The sequence below is a fragment of the Eubalaena glacialis genome, chromosome 9, assembly GCF_028564815.1.
Source record: "Eubalaena glacialis isolate mEubGla1 chromosome 9, mEubGla1.1.hap2.+ XY, whole genome shotgun sequence".
In the NCBI taxonomy this organism is placed as follows: domain Eukaryota; kingdom Metazoa; phylum Chordata; class Mammalia; order Artiodactyla; family Balaenidae; genus Eubalaena; species Eubalaena glacialis.
This window is the reverse complement of record NC_083724.1, coordinates 84,081,435-84,103,438: the sequence shown is the minus strand read 5'-3', so window position 1 is coordinate 84,103,438 and position 22,004 is coordinate 84,081,435. Positions and strand designations below refer to the sequence as shown.

General features: G+C 40.3%; 2 protein-coding genes and 1 pseudogene across 11 annotated transcripts in view; 2 read left to right on the top strand and 1 right to left on the bottom strand.

The window, feature by feature from the left end:
* RMI1 (RecQ mediated genome instability 1) overlaps window positions 1-232 on the bottom strand; it is a 389,280-nt gene extending 389,048 nt beyond the window's left edge. For both annotated transcript variants that reach the window (XM_061200541.1, XM_061200540.1), the window contains exon 1: window positions 31-232. The gene's annotated coding sequence lies outside the window, so the exon portion shown is untranslated. The remainder of the gene's footprint in view (window positions 1-30) is intronic.
* A 46-nt stretch (window positions 233-278) lies between these two features.
* On the top strand, window positions 279-11,831 carry HNRNPK (heterogeneous nuclear ribonucleoprotein K). 9 transcript variants are annotated; one of them, XM_061200552.1, is made up of 17 exons: window positions 279-410; window positions 2,398-2,476; window positions 2,584-2,668; window positions 3,122-3,219; window positions 3,896-3,952; window positions 5,395-5,438; window positions 6,315-6,387; window positions 6,916-6,987; window positions 7,487-7,600; window positions 7,952-8,080; window positions 8,694-9,001; window positions 9,121-9,175; window positions 9,481-9,564; window positions 9,842-9,857; window positions 9,949-10,016; window positions 10,415-10,584; window positions 11,295-11,831. In XM_061200552.1, the coding sequence occupies exons 3-17, from the start codon at window positions 2,611-2,613 to the stop codon at window positions 11,326-11,328; spliced, it is 1,380 nt and encodes a 459-aa protein (XP_061056535.1). In that variant the 5' UTR covers window positions 279-410; window positions 2,398-2,476; window positions 2,584-2,610; the 3' UTR covers window positions 11,329-11,831. The 9 variants fall into 9 exon arrangements, with proteins under 9 accessions (XP_061056535.1, XP_061056534.1, XP_061056528.1 ...); XM_061200551.1 differs by having other exon boundaries at window positions 9,934-10,016; window positions 11,355-11,831; XM_061200545.1 differs by having other exon boundaries at window positions 9,934-10,016.
* Window positions 11,832-16,445: 4,614 nt separating this feature from the next.
* On the top strand, window positions 16,446-20,284 carry LOC133097358 (phosphoserine aminotransferase-like; annotated as a pseudogene).
* The last annotated feature ends 1,720 nt before the right edge of the window (window positions 20,285-22,004 follow it).

The following is a 22,004-nucleotide window of genomic DNA, read 5'->3' as shown; positions in this document are numbered from 1 at the left end:
CGGGGGCATTCGTCTGGGCCTAACACCGACCTGGGCGTCCCGCCTTCCCCTCGTGCAACACTGGTTCCTGGGCCTCGCGACTGTGAGAACAGGAACAGCCACGGCGCGCGCCCTAATCCTTTTTTGCTCCTTCCCGCCCGTTTTGCCGCGCACTCACGCCCCTCCTCCAAACCCTGAAGACTCCTCAAGGCCCCGAAGACGCCTCTTCACCCGCCCCCTCCCTGTGCGCGTGAACTGGACAGCCTTTAGTTCTCGCGAGAGGTTTTCCCCCTCCCCCCAGCTAGTGAGTGCGCGAACGAGAAAGGAGGAGGGCTCTCCAGGCGAAAGCACTGCAGGCGCCATTATCCTCTGTTTCTCTAGTGCACCAACCTCGACGTCTTGCGTACTTCCCGGTTATTTGCGGCCTATAGGTAATTAGGGTTATTGGGGCTTGGGTATTATGGATTCGGGCAGGGGTTTGGCCTCCCTAAAGGCTGCGCTGACTTTTTCCAAGTCTGGTTTTTCTCGGGCCCTTAGCGGCCTTACAGCCTGAAGGGAGGCGCCGGCGGGAGGCGGGGCTGTAGCCTCCTCCAACGCCTTGATTGACGCGGCCTTGGGCCAATCGCTTCGCCCTCGCGCCACCGCTGTAGCTGGGGCAGCCAATCGGGCCCGGCGGCGGGGTAGGAGAGCGCGGGGAGTGCGGTGGGGGCCTACGCTCGTTCTCTGTCTAGCTGTGATCGGCTGAGGCGGCTCGGCGGCATAGGGACGGTAGCCTTGCCCGGTGAGGAATGGGGCTGGGCGAACGGCGCGTGGGGGCGAGGGCCGGAGACCAGTTTCTCCACTTCAGGGAGGCGGTTGGGGCTGCTTGGTGGTTGGCCTGTTCTGGGAGGGAACGTTGCCGGGTTTCCCCTCCCCCCACCTCCGCCATTTTCCTGAGCGTATATCTGCAGTCTGCGCTGCGGTACTGGAAGCTTCGGGAAGTCGCGAGGCTTGTGACGGTGGGATGAGCTGCAGTTTTGTAGTGTTGGGAACTAGGTTTTGTGGGAAGGAGAGGGGGTCGGCGGGCGGGCCCCGAGGGCGGTAGAGAACGCCGCCGCTCTCTTTGTGTGGGGCCCGGCGCACTTCGGCGCTCCCGGCCTGGGCCCGACGCGGGAGCGGGCGAGCTGGAAGGGTCGGGGCTGCCACCGTTGCTTTGTCTCTCCTGCGGTGGGGGGAGGGCGCGGGGGACGAGGTCTCGGGACCGCGTGGTGGGTGGGGGAGGGGGGTCCGCGCTCGGCTCCGCCTAGTAGCACGTAGTCGCCATTACGCGGGCCGCCATTTCCTGTCGGATCCGGGTGAGGAGAGGAGCGGCGCTGGTGCTCTCGCCTCGGGAGCTTTTTCAACTCCTGTTGCTGGGCCGTTGCCGATCACGGTATCCTGGGCGTTGGAGAGAGAACGGCATGTTTGCGCTCGGCTGGACACGCATGTACTTAGCGATTTTCATGGTCTGAGAAACGGTGACTAAAGGACCTGAAGGATACTTGTTTATTTTCGTAAATAGAGCTTGCGGTCTTTAAACCACTTTACCTAAATCTTCCGCCACAACTCAGTGTTTAACTGAGTGATGGGCCACGTTAGCGTTTCAGTTGGTCATTGGAGGAGTGGAGGGCGTAAATATGGCCTTGATTTTTAGCTCTAAGCTGTTTAGCTCTTCCTGGGGGCCGCAGGTCGCCGCTTTTTGCCAGTCATGAGAGGCGAGCTAAAAGGCTGTTTGCAGTCCTATCGCTAGTGTGGTGTTGGAGGTATAATTAATTGTCAGGTTATATCGCTTTTAACGTAATGTAAAATATCTCGCTAGTGATGGTGTTGGTGTTCAGGGGTTCTGTTGGATACTAGTATTGGCAGTTTGGGTGTGCTCCTGTATCAGCTTTGCAGGTCTATCGCTCCAGTAGATTGACCTGACGGTTGGGTATGGCTTGAATTCGCTTTTGTATTTGTAAACTTTAAAGATTTCAGAAGGTAGTTTTTCAAGTCACCAATGGAAAGAACCCCAAAAGCGGTTTAAAATCCCAATGTAAAAATAATTTTGTGTGTCTTTTTATAAATTTATATTTTTCGGGAACAATAGTGAGACTCGTGGGTTTATCGATATGCCTTACATGTGTCTAGTTTTCTTTGTATTTATCATATAAGATACCTAATTGCTGTGGTGGGACTTGATCCAAAGGCTAAAAATGTGTTTTTCCTTTTATGAAAGCATCAGATACGGTCTTTTGGTTTGTGTTTTTGTGTTTGAAGGCAATCGTTTGGAAGTTTAAGACCCTAAAACAAAGAAGCAAGTTTTAGAAATAGGTCTTTTGTTCGTTGTGTTCAAATTGGTGTTGATTAGTATTCAGTAATAACTAAAAAAGCAAAACTGATTTGTGTTGGTTTTTATAGGCTACTGCAGCACTAGGGTGTCAGTTGGTCCCGCCCAGAACACTTCAGTTCTGCCCTGCAAGGATATATTTAATAACTGGTACGTTCTAGAAACAGTCATTACTTTCCCTTGTTTTTAACATTTAGCAAGATGCACAGCTTACTTTCCAATAAACCAATTGTACTAGCCTCTTTATTTTTCAACAGATTGGTGTGTCCCTTTAATACAAGAAAATGGAAACTGAACAGCCAGAGGAAACCTTTCCCAACACCGAAACCAATGGCGAATTTGGTGAGAAGACATTTTAACAATTTCATTTATTTTTTGTTCTGTTAATTTCATTATTACTTTGTATGTTTAATTTGAGATTCCTGTCAGTTACATCTGAGCATTTATTTATGAACCAGAAGTAACTTGTCATTTGCATAGGTAACTGTAAACTGATTAAAAGAAAGCCAGTAAATGTAAAACTAATTTTTTTCTTGCATTTTGAAGTTTCTTATCCTTTGAAGTGTTGTCAATATCTTGTGTTTGGAAAACCATTTGGAATGGAGTGCTTAAATTCATGCTTAAAAAGTCCAAGAACCAGTGCCTTTGGCCTTTTTAAAACATAAGATTAGCAACAAATCCCTTTAAACAGTGGAGTTAAAGTTTGTCTAATCTGTAGGTTAAAACTGAAATTAATTAAACATAACCTTTCTTGAAATGCTGGTGCTTTCTGAAATCTGAACTGTTAATTTTTAGGTAAACGCCCTGCTGAAGATATGGAAGAGGAGCAAGCTTTTAAAAGATCTAGAAACACTGATGAGATGGTTGAATTACGCATTCTGCTTCAGAGCAAGGTATAAATTTTATTCTTGAAACTTTGAAAGTGGTTCTTAAGTAGGAATTAAGAAAAGTTCTGATTGAGCCTTCTGGGAAGGTTGCAAAACCATACAGGCTGCAGAATATAAAAGATTTGTGTGGCTTTTCCTAAACAGACTTTTTAGGCTATGGTAATTGTGTTATTTTGCCAACAATTAAAAAGAAAGCCCTGAACATAGTGAGCCTACTACAGGGCTGAACTAGGAGATGGGTGTGGATGATCCTTAAAGCATTAACGGATTAAAGATTGTGTCTGATTACATTGTGAGTTCATTAGAAAACATCCTGGTTGGCAGCTTACCCGACTGATAATACACCTCACAATGTGAAAGTACCTACTAGCATTTAAATTATTTAATTGGCTTGCAGAAAGGCATTGTGAAGTTAGTGCTATTGCTTAAGTTTTAGACTCAGTATATTTCTGGCATTCTCAGTATTTCAAAGCTCTGCCTTGGTGTTTAGTCCCCAAAGCACATAGACTCTTTAAGTTTTGGTAACCTGATGGTCTTGATATCCCCAAATAGATTTTCATTTCTATAACCAAAAAAGAGGTTAGACCCGTGTGGTGTTTGTTTTTGGCTAAAAGCTTAAGAGCGTAGGAAGACACATTAATTCTAGGAAAAGACAAAATAAGTTTCTTTTTATTTTCTCCAGAATGCTGGGGCAGTGATTGGAAAAGGAGGCAAGAATATTAAGGCTCTCCGTACAGACGTAAGTATTAAAGAGTTTAAACTACTACACAGGAAGCTTCAGTTTATGTGTTTGTAGGATTAAAGAATTGCATCATAGAAATCATTTAATAGTCTAGATTCAAGCCTTTTATAATAATTGGTTACATAGATTTTCAAGGTTTGACATTCCTGATTTAACAAAGCCCAGATTGAGTTGGGGGGGTCTATATTAAACCACCTCACTTTCTAATAACTTTACACCAAATTATTCACTTCAAGCAAGATAACATCTTAATTAGAAATAACAATATAAAATTCCTTAATTGTACCATTTCCTGTGTATGAATCAAGTACAGTATTACTGAAAACCATTGCAGGTGGCTGATTAAACTCCAAAATTTTTATTCCCTTTTTTTTTTCCAATTTGCCCATCTGTTCTTTAACAGCTTGCACATGGAGCACAAAGAAATTAAGGTTGCATGATTAAGATACGGGTAAAGAATAGAGTAGGCACTTAATCTTACAACTGGGAAGCTGTCAATGCCAATGATTTGTTTGAGTCTTCATATTTTATAGTGGGTTGACTCTTGTGATTAGACACATTAAATGTTGGTATCACCAGAAGTGAGCATATTTATAGAACTTGGGTACACCAAATTTCCTAAATTTTTTTTCTCACGTACACACTCTTGATGTTTCCTTGCTAAAGTTGAGGCAAATAATAACTGTGTTGAATACTTATTTGGTATTTTTTCATTTCTCTCTTGGTCACAGATCTTTGTATGTTCCTCTTGATTACTGTAAACTGAACTTGAAAATTTGTTTAAATTTTACAAACTTGCCTGTTAGGATCTAGGAGTGCGTTTTTAAATCTCCGGGAAACCAAACAGTCTTTTAAGAGTTAGGGTTTTTGATGGTGTGGGAATTTTTGTTTTGTCTTTTATAAACCTCTTTCCTTTTAATCCAGATGTTCTGTATAATTATCTGGGTTAATAATTTCCCCATTTCCTCAAGAATTCGAGTCATGACAGGTTTTGTGTCTACCCTCATGAGCCAGCCTGCTACTGAAACATTGTTTGTTTAAAAAAAAAAAAAAGTACCATCATTAAAGGTCCTTAAATGTTAAGCCACAGTCAGATATAGAGAAGTCCATTATTGTGTTAGTCTTCAGAACAACTTAAGCTTGTTTCATTAATTGAGAGTATGAGTATAGTTTGTATTAAATTAAAATTTATTGCTTTTCCCCCTTTTCCCTCTCCTTGTTTTTTTGGCCATATATCTCCGTTGCCCATGTACTGGATCGACTTACCCCTGCGTTGCCCACCATGACGTTGGCCCATCCGCCCCTGAACGCCCATGTGAAAACCCTGGTTGGCTATGCCCAAAAATGTGCTCGTTGCCAAACGGGTACCATACTTGACAACTTCTGATTGAATGCCCATGCCCAATGCCAACATCCACGAACGCCAATGACCAATGCAGTACAATGCCAGTGTTTCAGTCCCAGACAGCAGTGGCCCCGAGCGGTATGTCCCAACAGTTTATGCCTCACTGCCTGATTAGAAAGAGAGAAATGTATTTTATTACCTGCCTTTTATATAATTAAATAGTATCCCCTTTAGACGGTGTATTGTTTTTCAAGTTTCTGTCTTATTTTCCCCATTAAGTCTTTTTGTCACTGAACTTTTACCGTGAGTTGCCCACCCAAACGATCCACTAATTTTATTTCGATGGAAGGAGCACAGCTTCAAGTGTTGCATATTTGCTGCATTGTAAATCAAATTGTTACCGAAATAGTCTCTCGCTCTGTCTTTGTGGCCCACCTTGCTTCCCAACATTGCCTGTTCATAATTTTTTCTGATGAAATGCTAACTCTGGTTCACTTTCCTTCACTTCTCATTTGTGTTGTCTTTGTTTTTGTCTCGCATTTGTATTTGTTTTCTTGCAGAGCCCATTAGTGATCTAATTTCTAACTGGTATCCATAACCTTACTCCAAATATAATGTTCACCACTTGCATATTCCCCCACTTTGCCTAAGAGAAGGTGTGCCAGTTTTACCAATGTAACAGCGAGGGTATCCTTAATTAACTTAGTGGTGGCGGGGAACATAAGTATTCAACTCTGCTTCAGTTCTGGTCAGTTTATTGCCCACTTAATCTGAGCCCTTCCAAGAGCCCATTCTCTGTCTCTCTGCAAGTCTCCTAATAATGTTACCATGTTTGTATTGGGCATAAAACAAAATGCATGTGAAAAATGTATAAATAGGCTACTTTAAATGGGGAGGATTAAATAATTGTATGTTCTTCTCTGTAAAAGTTGTTTGACTACTGGTGATGACCACAAAACTCATTTTTCTTTTCCACCTTTTTTTGTACTATCTGATATTTGTGATGTTTGACAGCATATTGAGTATCAGTGCTGACATTGAAACAATTGGAGAAATTCTGAAGAAAATCATCCCTACCTTGGAAGAGGTAGGCTCATTTTTAAAATGTATTTGGCAGTTGGGGGGTGCTTAAAGGATGTTTTAATGAGGCAAAATGGGGGAGGCGGAGAGACATTGGCTATAACAGTTTTGTAGCAGCAATGTGTTACATTCTGCCACTTAATGTGCAGGGTTATTATACCCACATTACTTGTTTGAAAATGTAGTCTAGCCACTGGAGTAGATAGGAACTACCTGTGGCCATGCACTTTCATGAGGTTTAGCATATATTTTATGGGCTTTAGTTTTAGAGGAGGTTTTGAGTTAGAATATTGATTGTGGGACTGTGTCAGAAAGGACTGTGTTTGATCTAGTTCAAGGATTTTTAAATTTTATGTAATCATTTAGTAGGTGTACAGAGAAAAGCAATGTATGTTGATTCTTAATGTAGATAAGCAGTTTCTTGTTATTTAACGATATAGATGTGAAATGTGTTGTAGTAGCTTTACCAATATATGCGACAATAGCCTGATCACACTAGACACTTAACCTATTACTCTTATTTTTCTACTTTCAGGGCCTGCAGTTGCCATCACCCACTGCAACCAGCCAGCTCCCGCTCGAATCTGATGCTGTGGAATGCTTAAATGTATGTCATAGTGCCATTGAACCCCACTGAAGTATGGAGCCTGGCCCATAGGATCAATTTTATTTTCAACATAGCGTACTTTTCCCGTCTCTATAGAAAAAGGCTTAAAAACATGATAAATGAATGGTCTTACAACTCACTGTTGACCCTGCTCCATGCTGCAGTGGGAATTAACTACATTTGCAAAGTGCTTTGCAGTCATTTTTATTATGGTGTTATTTGAATGTTAATAATTTTGTGGTAACAGCGACATGCTAAATGGCTGCAGTGTGGGTATGGTGTTGCAGGACCTGAAAATAAAATAGTTTTTTAAGGTGGTGCAGAATGTCCTTTTTGGGCCTGGCTATTGAGGATAATAAGCACATAACTGGTAAAGTTATTGAAATATAAATTCAGGTTGCTCACTGCAACAGTATATTGGTATGCTTATAGCAGATAAGTGTGTATTCTTGGGGAATCCTTGATTTGGGACTAAAATTTTATAACTCTCCCTCCGCAGTACCAACACTATAAAGGAAGCGACTTTGACTGCGAGTTGAGACTGTTGATTCATCAGAGTCTGGCAGGAGGAATTATTGGGGTCAAAGGTGCTAAAATCAAAGAACTTCGAGAGGTAAAGTGATAGTTTTGTTTTCTCCTCCTGCCGTATTACTAGAAAATAGCTTTAGAAAATAGCTTTTTATGTGGACTTGGTTCCGTGGGCTTCTCTCATTCCCCTTTTTGAGTTTCCTCCCTTAAGTTTATCTAGTTTGCTAATTAAAATAAAACAGAAAGGCCTGGCCATGCTAGACAAGTTATTTTGCCAAAAATTTATCATGCAAAGTCCTAGTGTTACTAACAAGCTTTTTATATGGGGGAAAATTTTACTGAAATACAAATTAAATCTGTCTAAACCTGGAAATTTTTTTGTACTGCATTTCCTTTTTTCTGATTGATTAATGCTTTTTTTGTAAACCTATTACAGAACACTCAGACAACAATCAAGCTTTTCCAGGAATGTTGTCCTCAATCCACTGACAGAGTCGTTCTTATTGGAGGAAAACCTGATAGGGTTGTAGAGTGCATAAAGATCATCCTTGATCTTATATCAGAGGTATCTTCAGAACTCTTTATTTTACTTGCGTTTAATTTTGTAAAACAGATGTCTTGTTCAAAAGTACTTTAAGAACGTTTAGACAAATGGCTTTTCCTTTTCCTTTTCCTTCACCTAACAATTTTCTATCACCCTGCTTTTAGCTATCACTTTAACTTAGAGATACTTTGGGAGAATCTGGAGAGTTGTCTTTACATTGTTGGTGAGGTTTTTAATAGCTTTTGGTCTTTCAAAAGAAGTTCCTATGGTTCCTCTATAGTACTACACTGCATACCCAGGATACTGATCCCCTCAGCCCTTGGGGTGGTCACTTCTTCATAATACCCATTGTGAAATGTGAAAGGGGTTTGTAGTCTGTTACTTAAGCTCTAAGGGTAAAATTAAGCTGTTAATCCTTACCTCGCAAGCAGTAAAACTCAATTTTTTTTTGTTTGAAACTCACCAGAAATGCGTTTTTTAAATCCTTCCTATCTTTGCATATATTCCTATCCCTATCTCAAGTACCTCCCAGGATAAATACAAAGGGCTTGAAATGTTCTGTTTGTTAAAAGAATGGTTGGTGTGAACTAAGGTTTTTTCCTCAGTCTATAAAGTTGCTATGTTTTTGTTTCAGTCTCCCATCAAAGGACGTGCTCAGCCTTATGATCCCAATTTTTACGATGAAACCTATGATTATGGTGGTTTTACAATGATGTTTGATGACCGCCGTGGACGTCCTGTGGGATTTCCCATGCGGGGAAGAGGTGGTTTTGACAGAATGCCTCCTGGTCGGGGTGGGCGTCCCATGCCTCCATCCAGAAGAGATTATGATGATATGAGCCCTCGTCGAGGACCTCCTCCACCACCTCCTGGACGAGGTGGCCGGGGCGGTAGCAGAGCTCGGAATCTTCCTCTTCCTCCACCACCACCACCTAGAGGGGGGTAAGTTTCTTTCATCCACACATTAACGTACAAGAAGCTGCACTTTATGGGTAGAGGGGGGGTAGGTTTTTATTTGATAGTGTGACCAGCTGAGATTACAACAAGTACTATGCTTGCAGAGATCTAATGGCCTATGACAGAAGAGGAAGACCTGGAGACCGTTATGATGGCATGGTAAGAATTTTGATATTTCATCAGTGTAGTTATGAGTGCTAAAAGGGGTCTTCAGATAGCTAACATTTTGTTCAAGATTATTAACAGGAGTTTTGTCTTACAAACGGGCTTTTGTAGATAGCCACTTAAATCATTGTTTCGGGTGTTTGCTGGGATATTTAAGACTTGTTCCATTTTTTTTTCCCCCAAAATACATGATTACTGCCAGTTTATATAGAGATGTGAAATAGTAATTGGTTATATAAAAATGGTGGCTCAGACAAATATAGTGTAGGTTCATATTAATAGTTTCATCTCTAACACAGGTTGGTTTCAGTGCTGATGAAACCTGGGACTCTGCCATAGATACATGGAGCCCATCAGAGTGGCAGATGGCTTATGAACCACAGGTTGAGTATCATGGGTGTTTAGTATTCACGTCACTGATAATTTTAAGATTCTCGTTTACTCATCGATAAGTGTTTTATTTCCCCCCATATAACATTTTTGTTTTTTGGAATGCTGTGTACCTGAATGGTTTCTTCCCCTGAGGATTGTCTTTGAAATTTACTTACTAGGGAAGATATGGGAGGACTTTGGTTTCCTAAACTCTGGGGGATTTAATGTTAAAATACCTGAAGTTTTGAAGGCGAAGTAATTTTCTATTTTTTTCTGTTCTGTTTTTAGGGTGGCTCTGGATATGGTAAGTTTTCTTCTTTGTGATATCAAATATTATTTCATGCTTTGTAAATGAACTTAATACTCATTATTTAAATCAGATTATTCCTACGCAGGGGGTCGTGGCTCATATGGTGATCTTGGTGGACCTATTATTACTACACAAGTAACTATTCCCAAAGATGTAAGTATCTTTAATATTATAAGGGACATTTAATGAGTCATTATAAGTTCCCTGGCTTTTAATAAAAGGTTTTAACAAAAATATTCCATTTTAGGATTAAAATTGTGTTTCAAGGACTTCAGCTGAGGTGTCATTCTCCAGTTTAAGCCTTGTCAAAAGATGTTCAGTACCATTAAAAAGCAGTTAGGAGGGTTCTGAGCCCCTGGTTCATTTATTAAAGGAAATGTCAATGGGTGATGTAACTACATTGTAATTCAAACCTTGACTAGTGGGGGGCATTAAATTAGCACAGCATAGTCAATAAGTTGTACAAAGTTAATACTCTTGATGGTCACTGGACATACAGGATAATACTTTGAAAGTATATAATAAACACTTGTTTTTAAAATTCTTTTCAGCTGGCTGGATCTATTATTGGCAAAGGTGGTCAGCGGATTAAACAAATCCGTCATGAGTCAGGAGCATCGATCAAAATTGATGAGCCTTTAGAAGGGTCTGAAGACCGGATCATTACCATTACAGGAACACAGGACCAGATACAGAATGCACAGTACTTGCTGCAGAACAGGTCAGTTTGTTTAGCTTTATGTTAGCCTAAACATACTAAAACCTTAAAAAGCTTCTCTTCTCAACTGATTTTTCTTTTTAGAAGCCATGGTGTCTCAACCTTTTGGGGACCTAACTTCTAAACATTCTAATAGCTTTGCTTTAATTTTTTTCTGCTTTCTTACTAAAAAAAGAAGACATTCAATACTAATCTTGCTGGAAGAAGCCTTAACCAAGCAAACTTCTCATTTCTCTGGTGAAAACTGCTGCCAAAACCACTTGTTATAAATTATACAGAGCCTGTAGAAAATATAGAAGATTCAATGGATGTTGGTCTAGTTCTGTGTGGAAGACTAGTGATTTTGTTGTTTTTAGATAACTAAATCGACAACAAATCACAGTCTGCCATATGGCACAGGCCATGCCTCTACAGGACAAATGATTGGTGCTGTAAAATGCAGCATTTCACACCTTAACTGACATTTCTTTGTCTTTTCTACCAAATATTAACAACTTTTGATTTTCTTAATTCTCTACTAATGTCTTATTTACTGTTAATCTTTTTTCTTGGGTTTTACATTGCTCTAATTTGTAATTGCTAATGTTTTAATTCTTATCTCTGTGTAATGGACATGTTTATCATTTTAATTTAGCATTGAAATTGTCTTAATGTTGATTAAGATGTTACGAACAAAAATTCTAATTCGTACTTTTTTTTCTTTTCTTTTATAGTGTGAAGCAGTATGCAGATGTTGAAGGATTCTAATGCAAGATATTTTTTCTTTTTTATAGTGTGAAGCAGTATTCTGGAAAGTTTTTCTAAGACTAGTGAAGAACTGAAGGAGTCCTGCATCTTTTTTTTTTTATCTGCTTCTGTTTAAAAAGCCAACATTCCTCTGCTTCATAGGTGTTCTGCATTTGAGGTGTAGTGAAATCTTTGCTGTTCACCAGATGTAATGTTTTAGTTCCTTACAAACGGGTGGGGGGTGGGGGAGGGTGTGCAAAAACTAACATTGAAATTTTGAAACAGCAGCAGAGTGAGTGAATTTTAATTTTTGTTCATTGTTGGTGGTTTAAAAAAAAAATCCCCCCATGTAATTATTGTGAACACTTTACTTTGTGATCACTGTAACATTTGGGGGGGTGGGACAGGGAGGAAAAGTAACAGTAGTCCATATGTCCCTGGCATCTATTCAGAGCAGTGTGCAGAATGTAATGCTCTTTTGTAAGAAACGTTTTATGATTTTTAAAATAAATTTAGTGAACCTATTTTTGGTGGTCATTTTTTTTTTAAGACGGTCATTTTTCAAATGGCTGAATTCCCCCCAACCTGCCCCCAAACTAAACACTAAGTTTAACTTTCAGTCCTCTGTTGGATATAAATAAATGCATCTCTTCTTGGACTTAGGCGAAATATCTTAACACATTCAGTTCTGGTGATTTCTTAAGTGATTTGAAAGTCCATTGCTTGGGAGGAAATTCCACCACACATTCATGCTTATAATAAGCTGGGGATTTTTGTTTGTTTTTGCAAATGCTTGCCCCTACTTTGCAACGATTTTCTGTTTGTAATTGTGAAGAACCAAGGTGGGGAGCAATACAACAGATGGAGTAGTTGGTATAAGTATATACCAGAAGCTTAATGGCAGCAAGTTTTATTAATCAGAATAATACTTGGTTATGGAAGTGACTGATGCTAAATAAATTCTGATTATTTTTTATTAGATAATTTCTCACCTATAGACTAAACTGTCAGCTTGGTAGTGTCTATTAGTTAAACTTTGTAAAATATATATATATATATTCTTGTTTTTCCATTGTATGCAAATTGAAAGAAAAAGATGTACCATTTCTCTGTTGTATGTTGGATTATGTAGGAAATGTTTGTGAACAATTCAAAAAAGATGAAAAAAGTTCCTGTGGATGTTTTGTGTAGTATCTTGGCATTTGTATTGATAGTTAAAAGTTCACTTCCAAATAAAACTCCCAAAATGCTAGATTTGATGTGTGCCCAATTCGAACAAAGGTTGATTGACACCTGTAAAATTTGTTAAAACATTCCTCTTCTAAGGAAATACAATAATCTTAAATTATATATTTTTCGTGTGAAGTGTTTTTCTAGCATTTATAAATCAGATATGATAGGGGTGTTAAGTTAAAAATTACAGTAGTTGGGCTCTTAGTTTTAAAGGGAAGTCCAGCATAGTGAGAGCTGAGTCATTCCAATTCTACAAGTCCTCGTATTCTCACATTACCTGTGAGCTGCTTTGAGTTTCTTAGGTTTAACTTAAAAATAGTTCCAGTTTGTTGTGAGAGTGTTTATAGATAAATGTAAACTATTTTTTTCTGGTTCTTGGCTCGTAAATCCTTAAAATGCTACCTGTTAACTTCCAACTGTCCAGAAAGCCTGAGAACTCAGCAATTACATGGAAGAGAAATCATGGATGCAGTTCTGTTTAAGTTTAGAAAAGAGACTTGTGTATGATAGAAGAACGTGAAGTGAACAGAATTTTCTGAACTATGTATGACTAGTGCACACAAAGGTGTTTAAAATTTCAGTGATACCCCTTTTAGTTTAGGGAAGGAGCTGGGGTGTTCTCTTGATAAGTGACAGTGATATCACAGCATTACTTAAAATGCTATCTGTGATAAGGTTTCCCCAAAGGTGAAATTAGTCTGAATTGCCACTTGGGTGTTAGTTTCCCTCTTGGGTATTTTAAGTATGGGTAAGTTTGGGTTGCATAGGGTCAGTATAGTGTACTCATGCTGAAATGTGCCCCTCCCCTAGAGAAAAACTGTTGGTAATGACATTTTAGTCAAATTGTTACTTCTGTTGGAGGAAAGTATCCCTGGAGAGAACACTGGCTTTCAAAGTTTTCGTTTGTCATTCAAAAATCAGTTGTGTACGGACTTCCCTGGGGGTCCAGTGGTTAAGACTCCCCCTTCCAATGCAGGAGGTGCGGGTTCCATCCCTGGTCGGGGAGCTGGGATCCCACATGCCCTGCAGCCAGAGAACCAAAAAGCAAAAGCATTATTGTAACAAGTTCAATAAAGACTTTTAAATGGTCCACATCAAAAAAAATCTTTAAAAAATTAGTTAACGTAAATAGACTCTTGGCTGAAAGTTTTTATTTTTCCCTTTTAAAAATCAGACCTTGAAACAACCTACTAAAAAAAAAACTATCTGATGTTGGTAAATTGGGGATACAACTTTGGAGGGAGGGGCCTTTTTCATTTCCACTCTTACCTGGTAAATGGTGTCTGAACATAGGCTGGCAATTTGAGAAAATTCCCTGAAGTAAGCTTAAAATTCACTGAACAAATGGAATTTTGAACCTATTTTGTAAAAAGTAAATACTAGGCTGATTTATTGAAGTTTTAAAAGTTTAAGTGTAGTTTCAAAAATGTTTTTAGCTTAACTTTTTGAAAATCAACTGATAGGCAAACAATGTTGGAAACCAGATTGCACCAAAGTTTTTTCAGGAGCGAGGAAAGGAATTTAAATCTTTTCCCTACTATTCAAATGTTAATAGTTTGCATAATGAAACTGATAATAAAGTACTTGAATTTTATTGAATGATCTGTCAGTTACTCCTAAATCTAATCACTGATAACACTGCAACACATAGAGACTGAATCTTTTAGGAAAATGGACAGCAATTTTTCTCTTAACCATATTAGTGGTTTTGTATTAAAATGCCTTATGTTGTTGGTACTCAAAATGGAATTACTGTTCCACAAACAAATGATAGGTTGTGGTTTGCTTAAGACTGCTGCTAGATAAAAGAGACCTGTATTTTGTCTCTTTAGACCAGTGGAAACTTTTCTGTCAGTAGGTGTTCAGTGCCATCAAAATGTTTATTGAAAAGGGACTCGATGATGGCTGAATGTAAAAGTAACCTTGAATGCTACATTTTACATCTCCCACTTACCAAGGTTTGCCCATTGTTGGCAAGTTTGAAATGAAACTGATCCAGCTTTTTTTTTTTTTTTGCCGCGCCTTGTGGCCTGCAGGATCACAGTTCCCCAAGAAGGAATCAAACCTGTGCCCCCTGCAGTGGAAGCGTGGAGTCTTAACTATTGGACAGCCAGGGAAGTCCCGACCCAGCTTCTTGATGGTGGCATTGAACTCTTGGGAAGCAATATTGCAGTGTTTCTCAAACTGTTTTTAGAACCACCTTCAAAATCAACAGTGGTGGTTAAAAATGAGAATTTCTGGACCATACTTCAGCTCTACTGAACCAGAATCTCTAGAGAGAGGTGCCAGGAATGTGCATGTTTAACAAATTCCTCGAGTTAAAATAGTTTTGAAGACCTGTAATATAGCAACATGTAGTTAAGAGAACCACAAGTTTCCATATTTTTTCATTCATCAAATACATATTTAGTTCCTAGGTGTACAGTGGTAGGCCCTGAAGAGGCAGTGGTTAGCAAAAAGTATTTGGAGAGACCAATAATTAAAAGAAGCTGATACTGAAAAACCTCATAGTACTGTGAGATGTGTTTAAGAAAGCAGAAACCAGCATACATGTGTGTACCTGTATGTAGAGTCATTCACAAGCATATTGCTTGAAACAAAACTGCACTAGGAAAATCCCAGTGTGTTGACTAAATTCTGCCTTCTGCTCCTCTTAGCAGATGAAAAAATAAAGACGGGCATATATACACAGATTAACATCATTTACCCAAGCCAGGCCTCAACACTTCCAGTCAGGGAAGAAATCTGACCTGAGGAAAAGGAGAGAAGGGAATACCTGAAAAATTAAAGCCCAAGCAGTTATCCATTTGTCTATATTAAAAATGGGGAGCTCATCTGCTGAGTCAAGGTGATTGAATGTGCAAATACACGTTGAAAAATGTAAAATGGCAAGTGTTTTGTGGGGTTGGGCTTCCCTGTTTGCCAACTGAGCAACAGGCACTAGCAACAGTGTTGGGGTAAAATGATATACCAGCTATCCTATGACCTCAAAGCTTTCTATCCACCTCACTCTGTCCAGAACCCGTAAGAATTTCCTATTCTCCCTCTCTACAGATCTCCCCCTATTTCTCCCTCCTCCCCCAAACTTAGACCTGTAACCCCCAAACCTGTAATTGTGAAGGAAATAAACATTTGGTCACCAAAACCTCACACTTTTCGAAATCTCAAACATTCTCCCCACTTCCCCTTTTTTTTTTGGCCACACCACACGGCTTGTGGGATATTAGCTCCCGGACCAGGGATCAAACCCATTCCCCTGGCATTGGAAACACAGTGTCCTAACCACTGGACTGCCAAGGAATTCCCCATTTTCCCGTTTTGGACATCTTATTCCCTTTGCCCCTTTTTTCCCTAAAGTCTTTCTGCCATTAAGGACAGGCTTCATTGGAAAGGAAGGGCCACCTTGTTCACCTAGTATGAAGAAAGTCTATAGAGTAGCAAGGGAAAGCATATGATACCTGCTTATCAGACCAAAAGTGGGAGAAGTGATTTTGGTAGTAATGAGACAGATTTGGCAGAAACAGTGTAGAAAGTGCCAGCTAAGTCCCTCAGAGACTGCCCTAGGGTTCAGCATGGGGCTGGGCAAGTGAGAGCAGAAATTCCAGGTAGGTTGAATAAGAAGCCAAAAACAGAAGCAAGGCTCAAGACACCTATTTGGAACACTGCAAAGTGTCCCTATGACCACATAAGCTAGTAAAGCACAGCAGAATTGAGACATATTACGTTTGGGCACAGAGAGAACCTGAGATTTCGCTCTTGTTCTCTCCTCAATTCCCTTTGATTCCTATATGGCATAAGAGGAACATTAGTTAAGTGCTAAGGGGCTTGCCATGGGGCCACTGTGATGAAGGGGGTGGTTACTGCATAACAGGAGCTATAAGGTAGACAGCCCACCCAGGGACTGAATGGAGACACAGCAGAATTTCAAAGGGTTGTCAATACCAGTGAAAGCCAAAGTGAGATCAAGTTGGTCAAGGAAGACCACTGGGCTGAGTGCTGAGAAACCAGACCAGCAGTTAACTCTAGCTTTGGTCATTCAGTGGTAACTATAGGGAGAGTAGATGCCAAAATTCAGACACCAGACAGACTACGCCTCAGGGGTCAGAGTTTACTGACAAAGGCCCTTTCCTTCCATTATCAGAACACCTAAACCCTTTGCACCCAGACCTTGGAAAGTGTTGGAAAGGTGGAAATGAAAGAGCTTACCCAGACCTTGGAAAGTCTTGGAAAGGTGGAAATGAAAGAGCTTTTAGCGAAAACAAACAGCCCTAATAATAGGTCTGACCTTTAGGTTAACTGAATAGTTATCTACCTTGAATTAGATCATTTTAAACTGGAAGAGATCAACTTACTTGGCAAGTTTATGTGTTTTTTCTAACCTCAATGGAAAATGGAAACTTAATGAGAAGGAGGGTATAAGGGAATTTGGGACCTCTAGAAGTTCCCATTTTAAAAGCAGGAGAGGGGCTTCCCTGGTGGTGCAGTGGTTAAGAATCTGCCTGCCAATGCAGGGAACACGGGTTCGAGCCCTGGTCTGGGAAGATCCCACATGCCACGGAGCAACTAGGCCTATGTGCCACAACTACTGAGCCTGCTGAGCCACAACTACTGAAGCCCATGTGCCTAGAGCCCATGCTCCGCAACAAGAGAAGCCACCACAATGAAGAGTAGCCCCTGCTCGCCACAACTAGAGAAAAACCCGCGCGCAGCAACGAAGACCCAATGCAGCCAAAAATAATAAATAAATAAATAAAATCAGGAGAGGTAAGGCTAATACTACCAAACTATATGTTCCAGGTGGAGGTGGCCCCAGTTGGGTTGGGGCCTTCATTTGGTAAATCACGTGGCCTTTTTAATCTAGATCATTTATTCATACCTGTGTTTCAAACTGGCACCAATTCTGTGTACCGTCCAGACTCCAGAATTCTGTGGGATCAGGCTGACACTAATCTTCAGCTGAGATCAAATCATGGCTTGACTGATTCCCTGCCCTATCCTGCTTCCCTCACTCCCTTTCACCTGAGAGCATTTCCCCAGCAAATCATTTGCACAAGAATCCCTGGGCTGGGCTCTGCTTCTAGGCACTTGATCTAAGACAGCTGAGCTGGAGCTAGAGCAGAAATTTATCTCACCTAGACACCCTTGACATAGACTTTGATGCAGTAAATAATGATACATTGAATTATCTCCTTCTGAGGAAGGAGTGAGAATTTTTTTACTTTATGAGGCATACCTGCATTCTGTTAGGCAGGAGTATTTTTGAAAGTATATATATGGGAATAAAATTGTTTGGATGCTGAACAGCCATAGGGGTGAATTTTGTTAAACAACACAGCATCAGTTTTTCCTTTCTAACAGAACCCAGTTTTCCTTTTAGAATTTTTCTCTCCCGGTTGTATGTAGACTTGATGAGATAGAAATCTTGGTCATTAGAGACTCCTTATCACCCAAAAGAGTGGGCATTTGACCCAGCCTTGCCCAACCAGACACTTTGTCCTGGGACTTTGAACCTTGAACAAAATAACGGAAGCAAGTTAAAATTATCATAGTTTTTTCAGCAGCACCAGTAGAAGAGAACTTTGGGTAGTTTTTGCTCTCAATACTCTAGAACTGCCTGAGAGCTTTTTCATAACTTTTTTTAAAATTCGTTTTCCTTAATTACCTAGCTAGTTGCTATTATATGCAGCCCATCAAATGAAGAGGCTTTTCTATTTATTTATTTATTTATTTATATTGAGGTATAGTTGATGTACAATATTACATAAGTTGCAGGTGTACAACATAGTGAGTCACAATTTTTAAAGGTTATACTTCATTTATAGTTATTATAAAATATTTGCTACATTCCCTGTGTGTACTATATATCCTTGTAGCTTATTTATCTTACACATAGTAGTTTGTACCTCTTAATCCCCTACCCCAATCTTGCCCCTCCGCCCTTCCCTCTTCCCACTGGTAACCACTAGTTTGTTCTCTATATCTGGTGAGTCTCCTTCTGTTTTGTTATATTCACTAGTTTGTTGTATTTTTTAGATTCCACATGAGTGATATCATACAGTATTTGTCTTTCGCTGCGCAGCTTATTTCACTAAGCATAATACCCTCCAAGTCCATCCATGTTGTTGCAAGAAGAGGCTTTTCTTGTACAGGCAGCATGGCTAATTTCAGGGAGGAGAGCCACAAAGTATGGGTGAGAGCTTCCTGCTCCACCTCAGCAGCCACTGCTGCAACCAATGTCAGTTGGGCCTTCACAGCTATGCCATCTGGGGCATAAATCAGTCATTTTATAGGAGAGTGCCAGGCCCTATCTCAAGGCTGCCACTGAACATCCAGAGCAACTAGCAATGTGCCCCGAGTTTCTGGCTTTTTCTTCCACTTTCAGACTGCGATAAAATGCCACACCTCACACGCAAGGAATCTGACTTCTCTAACAGCCACCAAAGGGGCTGGGTGATGCAATCTGGGATGATGGAGGAGTTAACTCCCAGTGGGGAAAACTCTGACTAAAGGGAAATAAGAGACAGGAGAGAGATGTGCACTGTCCCGTGATGGATCCTCTCCGGCCAGCTTCACCCATGCCGCTCGGGATGCACTGTGAACACTTGGAGGTAGGCAGTCAGTTATAGCTCAGGCCACCAAGCTGCCTAGCTCTGTGTTGTTAGAGATACAAAAAGAACTACTAGACCACAAAGGAGTTGGCATTAGTGTTCTTGAAATGAGCCACAGGCCATCAGCTTTAGCTGAGATTATTAACGACACATAGAATCTCATGCGGAAATTGTTAGCCATTCCAGATAATGATTTTTGTGCAAAGAGGAGGGTTGGTTGGGCCCGTTCAGTGCTATCCCCTTAAACCTGATTGACGTGAAAACCCCCAGAAGCCCAGAAGTTTGGGAACTGTGAATGTCATCCATTCTAAACTTAGAAGTTGTAGGAAAATTCTGGATCCAAGCCCCTGGAACTTCAATCAGGTCACTTCCTCTATGTATTACTGCACAAATGAGACCAGGTCCAGAGTAGAATTTTACTTTATCCCTGATGTCAGGGGAGCACTACTGGTTATTGACACGTCCTCAAATTTCCCATATAAACAAGTTTGGTGTGATTTTTGATGGTGCCCAGCAGAATGCTGGCTCTACAGGGGTCACAGTGGTGATCTTTCAAGATATCCTGCAAGGGTTCACCCTCAGAAAGTTCCCCTCCATCCTGGAATACAAAGTGCAAGCCAGAAACAGCTCTATTCAACACAGCTCCCTGTTTCGGCTTCTATGGCATTGGCTTGGTCTTGGAGTATATTAATAACAGTGGTGAAGGACTTCCCTGGTGGCCCAGTGGTTAAGACTCCATGCTTCCACTGCAGGGGGAGAGGGTTTGATCCCTGGTCGGGGTAGTTCTGCAAAAAAAAAAAAAAAAGACTAACAGTGGTGAAGCAACCATGAAGCTTAGCTCTGTCAAATTTCAAATGATTTATGATATTATTGATAATTCTCAAGGATCCTATGTATATCCAGTGAAGCCCAGAATAGAAGCAAGACGAATATTCCATTCTGCATTGGCAATGCCAAAGGGGATGATGCTTTAGACTAAAAGATTTCTCAATAAAGCTCTTGAAATCAATATAATCTCCTTGAAAGGGCGTGGGTCTGTGGCAGGCATCATGGCTTCTCTGTACAATGCCAACAGGAGATAAGATGTTCAGAAGCTGGCAGCCTTCCTGAAAAATTATTTGGAGATACATCTATGAACACATCCTAACCAATATGTACTCTGTCCTTGAACATCAGACAAAATTTAAAGTAACTTGGGAATGGCTACGAAAAAGTTAACAAACATGGCATTCTTCTCGAATGGACATATTTATTATAGACTCTTCTTTTTTTCAAGGAACAATAGCAAAACATCCACAGCTGGTGGGACTTAGACACCTTAATTCTGACTTGAACTGGAAGCATTTTAAAAATCTTCCTCTTGCTTTTCTAACAAAAACTAGCTTATGTTGCCTTTGCTGCTACTTTTTCTAGCTAGATCTCAGTATTCACACTTGATTGTGGACTTAATTATGCAAACTGCAGTTGTTTCTAGAGGCACACAAACACACAGTGAGGAGGGTGGATGGTGTCCTCTAGAAACTCGATTCTTGATCCTTTACAAAGTGACAGCAGTGGGGTCTCTGTGTTCCACAGCTGTTAATTCAGGTCTGCACTGACCGTGTGCTGAGTGTTCAGAAGTTCCAGACTAAAGGGCAAACTGGAGATCTTTCTTTATACTGTTATTCTCATAAAGAGATAAAAGTGACATACTGCATGTTTATATAGCAAGGTCTGTTTTTAGTACCAAATAGTTTATATCTCTATGCGCTTATATTTCCAATGATGTGGTTCTCAGTAATACACATAGAGACTTCTAGAATTTGTTAGAATCCTTCACTTCCTGCATTATAGCATTACATTAGCCACAGTTGCGCTCCCCACTTCCACCCTCCCTCCCTTTTAAAGCTGCTTTACAAAAAAGATTTAGAAGTTCTCAGGTTCACTTTTGCTTTCCTTTCAAAGAGTAGAAGAGAAAGTTGGTTGATTGGCTCTTTTTTGGTTATGCCGTTGAACTAAAAATTCTCTGTTAAACTCCCTTATCCTTTGTTCACTTGAATGTTCTCTTTATTGTGTTTGACCAGAGGGAAACTGTGAGTTCTGGAAGATCTTTGCTGAAGAGTCTTTTCCCTTATTGTTGATACATTGTCAGTATTTTATGTTGAATAGGTGAAGAACATTAAAATCCTAAAACATCTAAAAGAGAGAGACAGAGAGAGAGGAGGATTTCCTTTCTTTTCTCCCTCCACAGACTGCTCTGAGGCACAGTTTCTTCACACAGTTTGTCCAGGGTAGTGCAGGCTGTGCCAATGCTTCTACACAGTGATTAGCTGTGTCTCTTCCAGGCTCACCATGAAGCAGTAGCCAGCACACATACTATGTCCCCCGTGTTACTTGCCAACCGAACTTCCTCTTTTCCTCTCCCTCACTGTCAATGCCCTCAGATTGCACCTCACAGATAAAACATCAGCACTTAATCCCTGCCTCAGGTTCTGTCATGATAAATATTCCTTTGTGTCTGTTTATTTTTGCACTTTTAAAAAGTAGGGTTTTTACATATGTTACTGTGAATCCCCACTCCACCCACACCTTTTTTTTCACTACTAAGTGATCTACTGCCAACTGGCACCAATTCTGCAAATCAAAGTGTGTATTGCAAACATGATCATGTGATCCTCTTTACTAGAAGGTACACCAGGCAATCTGTCTACTTCTGTTCCCCAGAACCTCTCCCACATTTGTGTTTTTTTGGTTCGTTTGTTGTTTTCTTCCAGTTTTATTGAGATATAATTGACATACAGCACTGTATAAGTTTAAGATGTACAGCCTAATGATTTTTTTTTTTTTGGCTACTTTTTTTTGTTGTTTTTGGTCTTC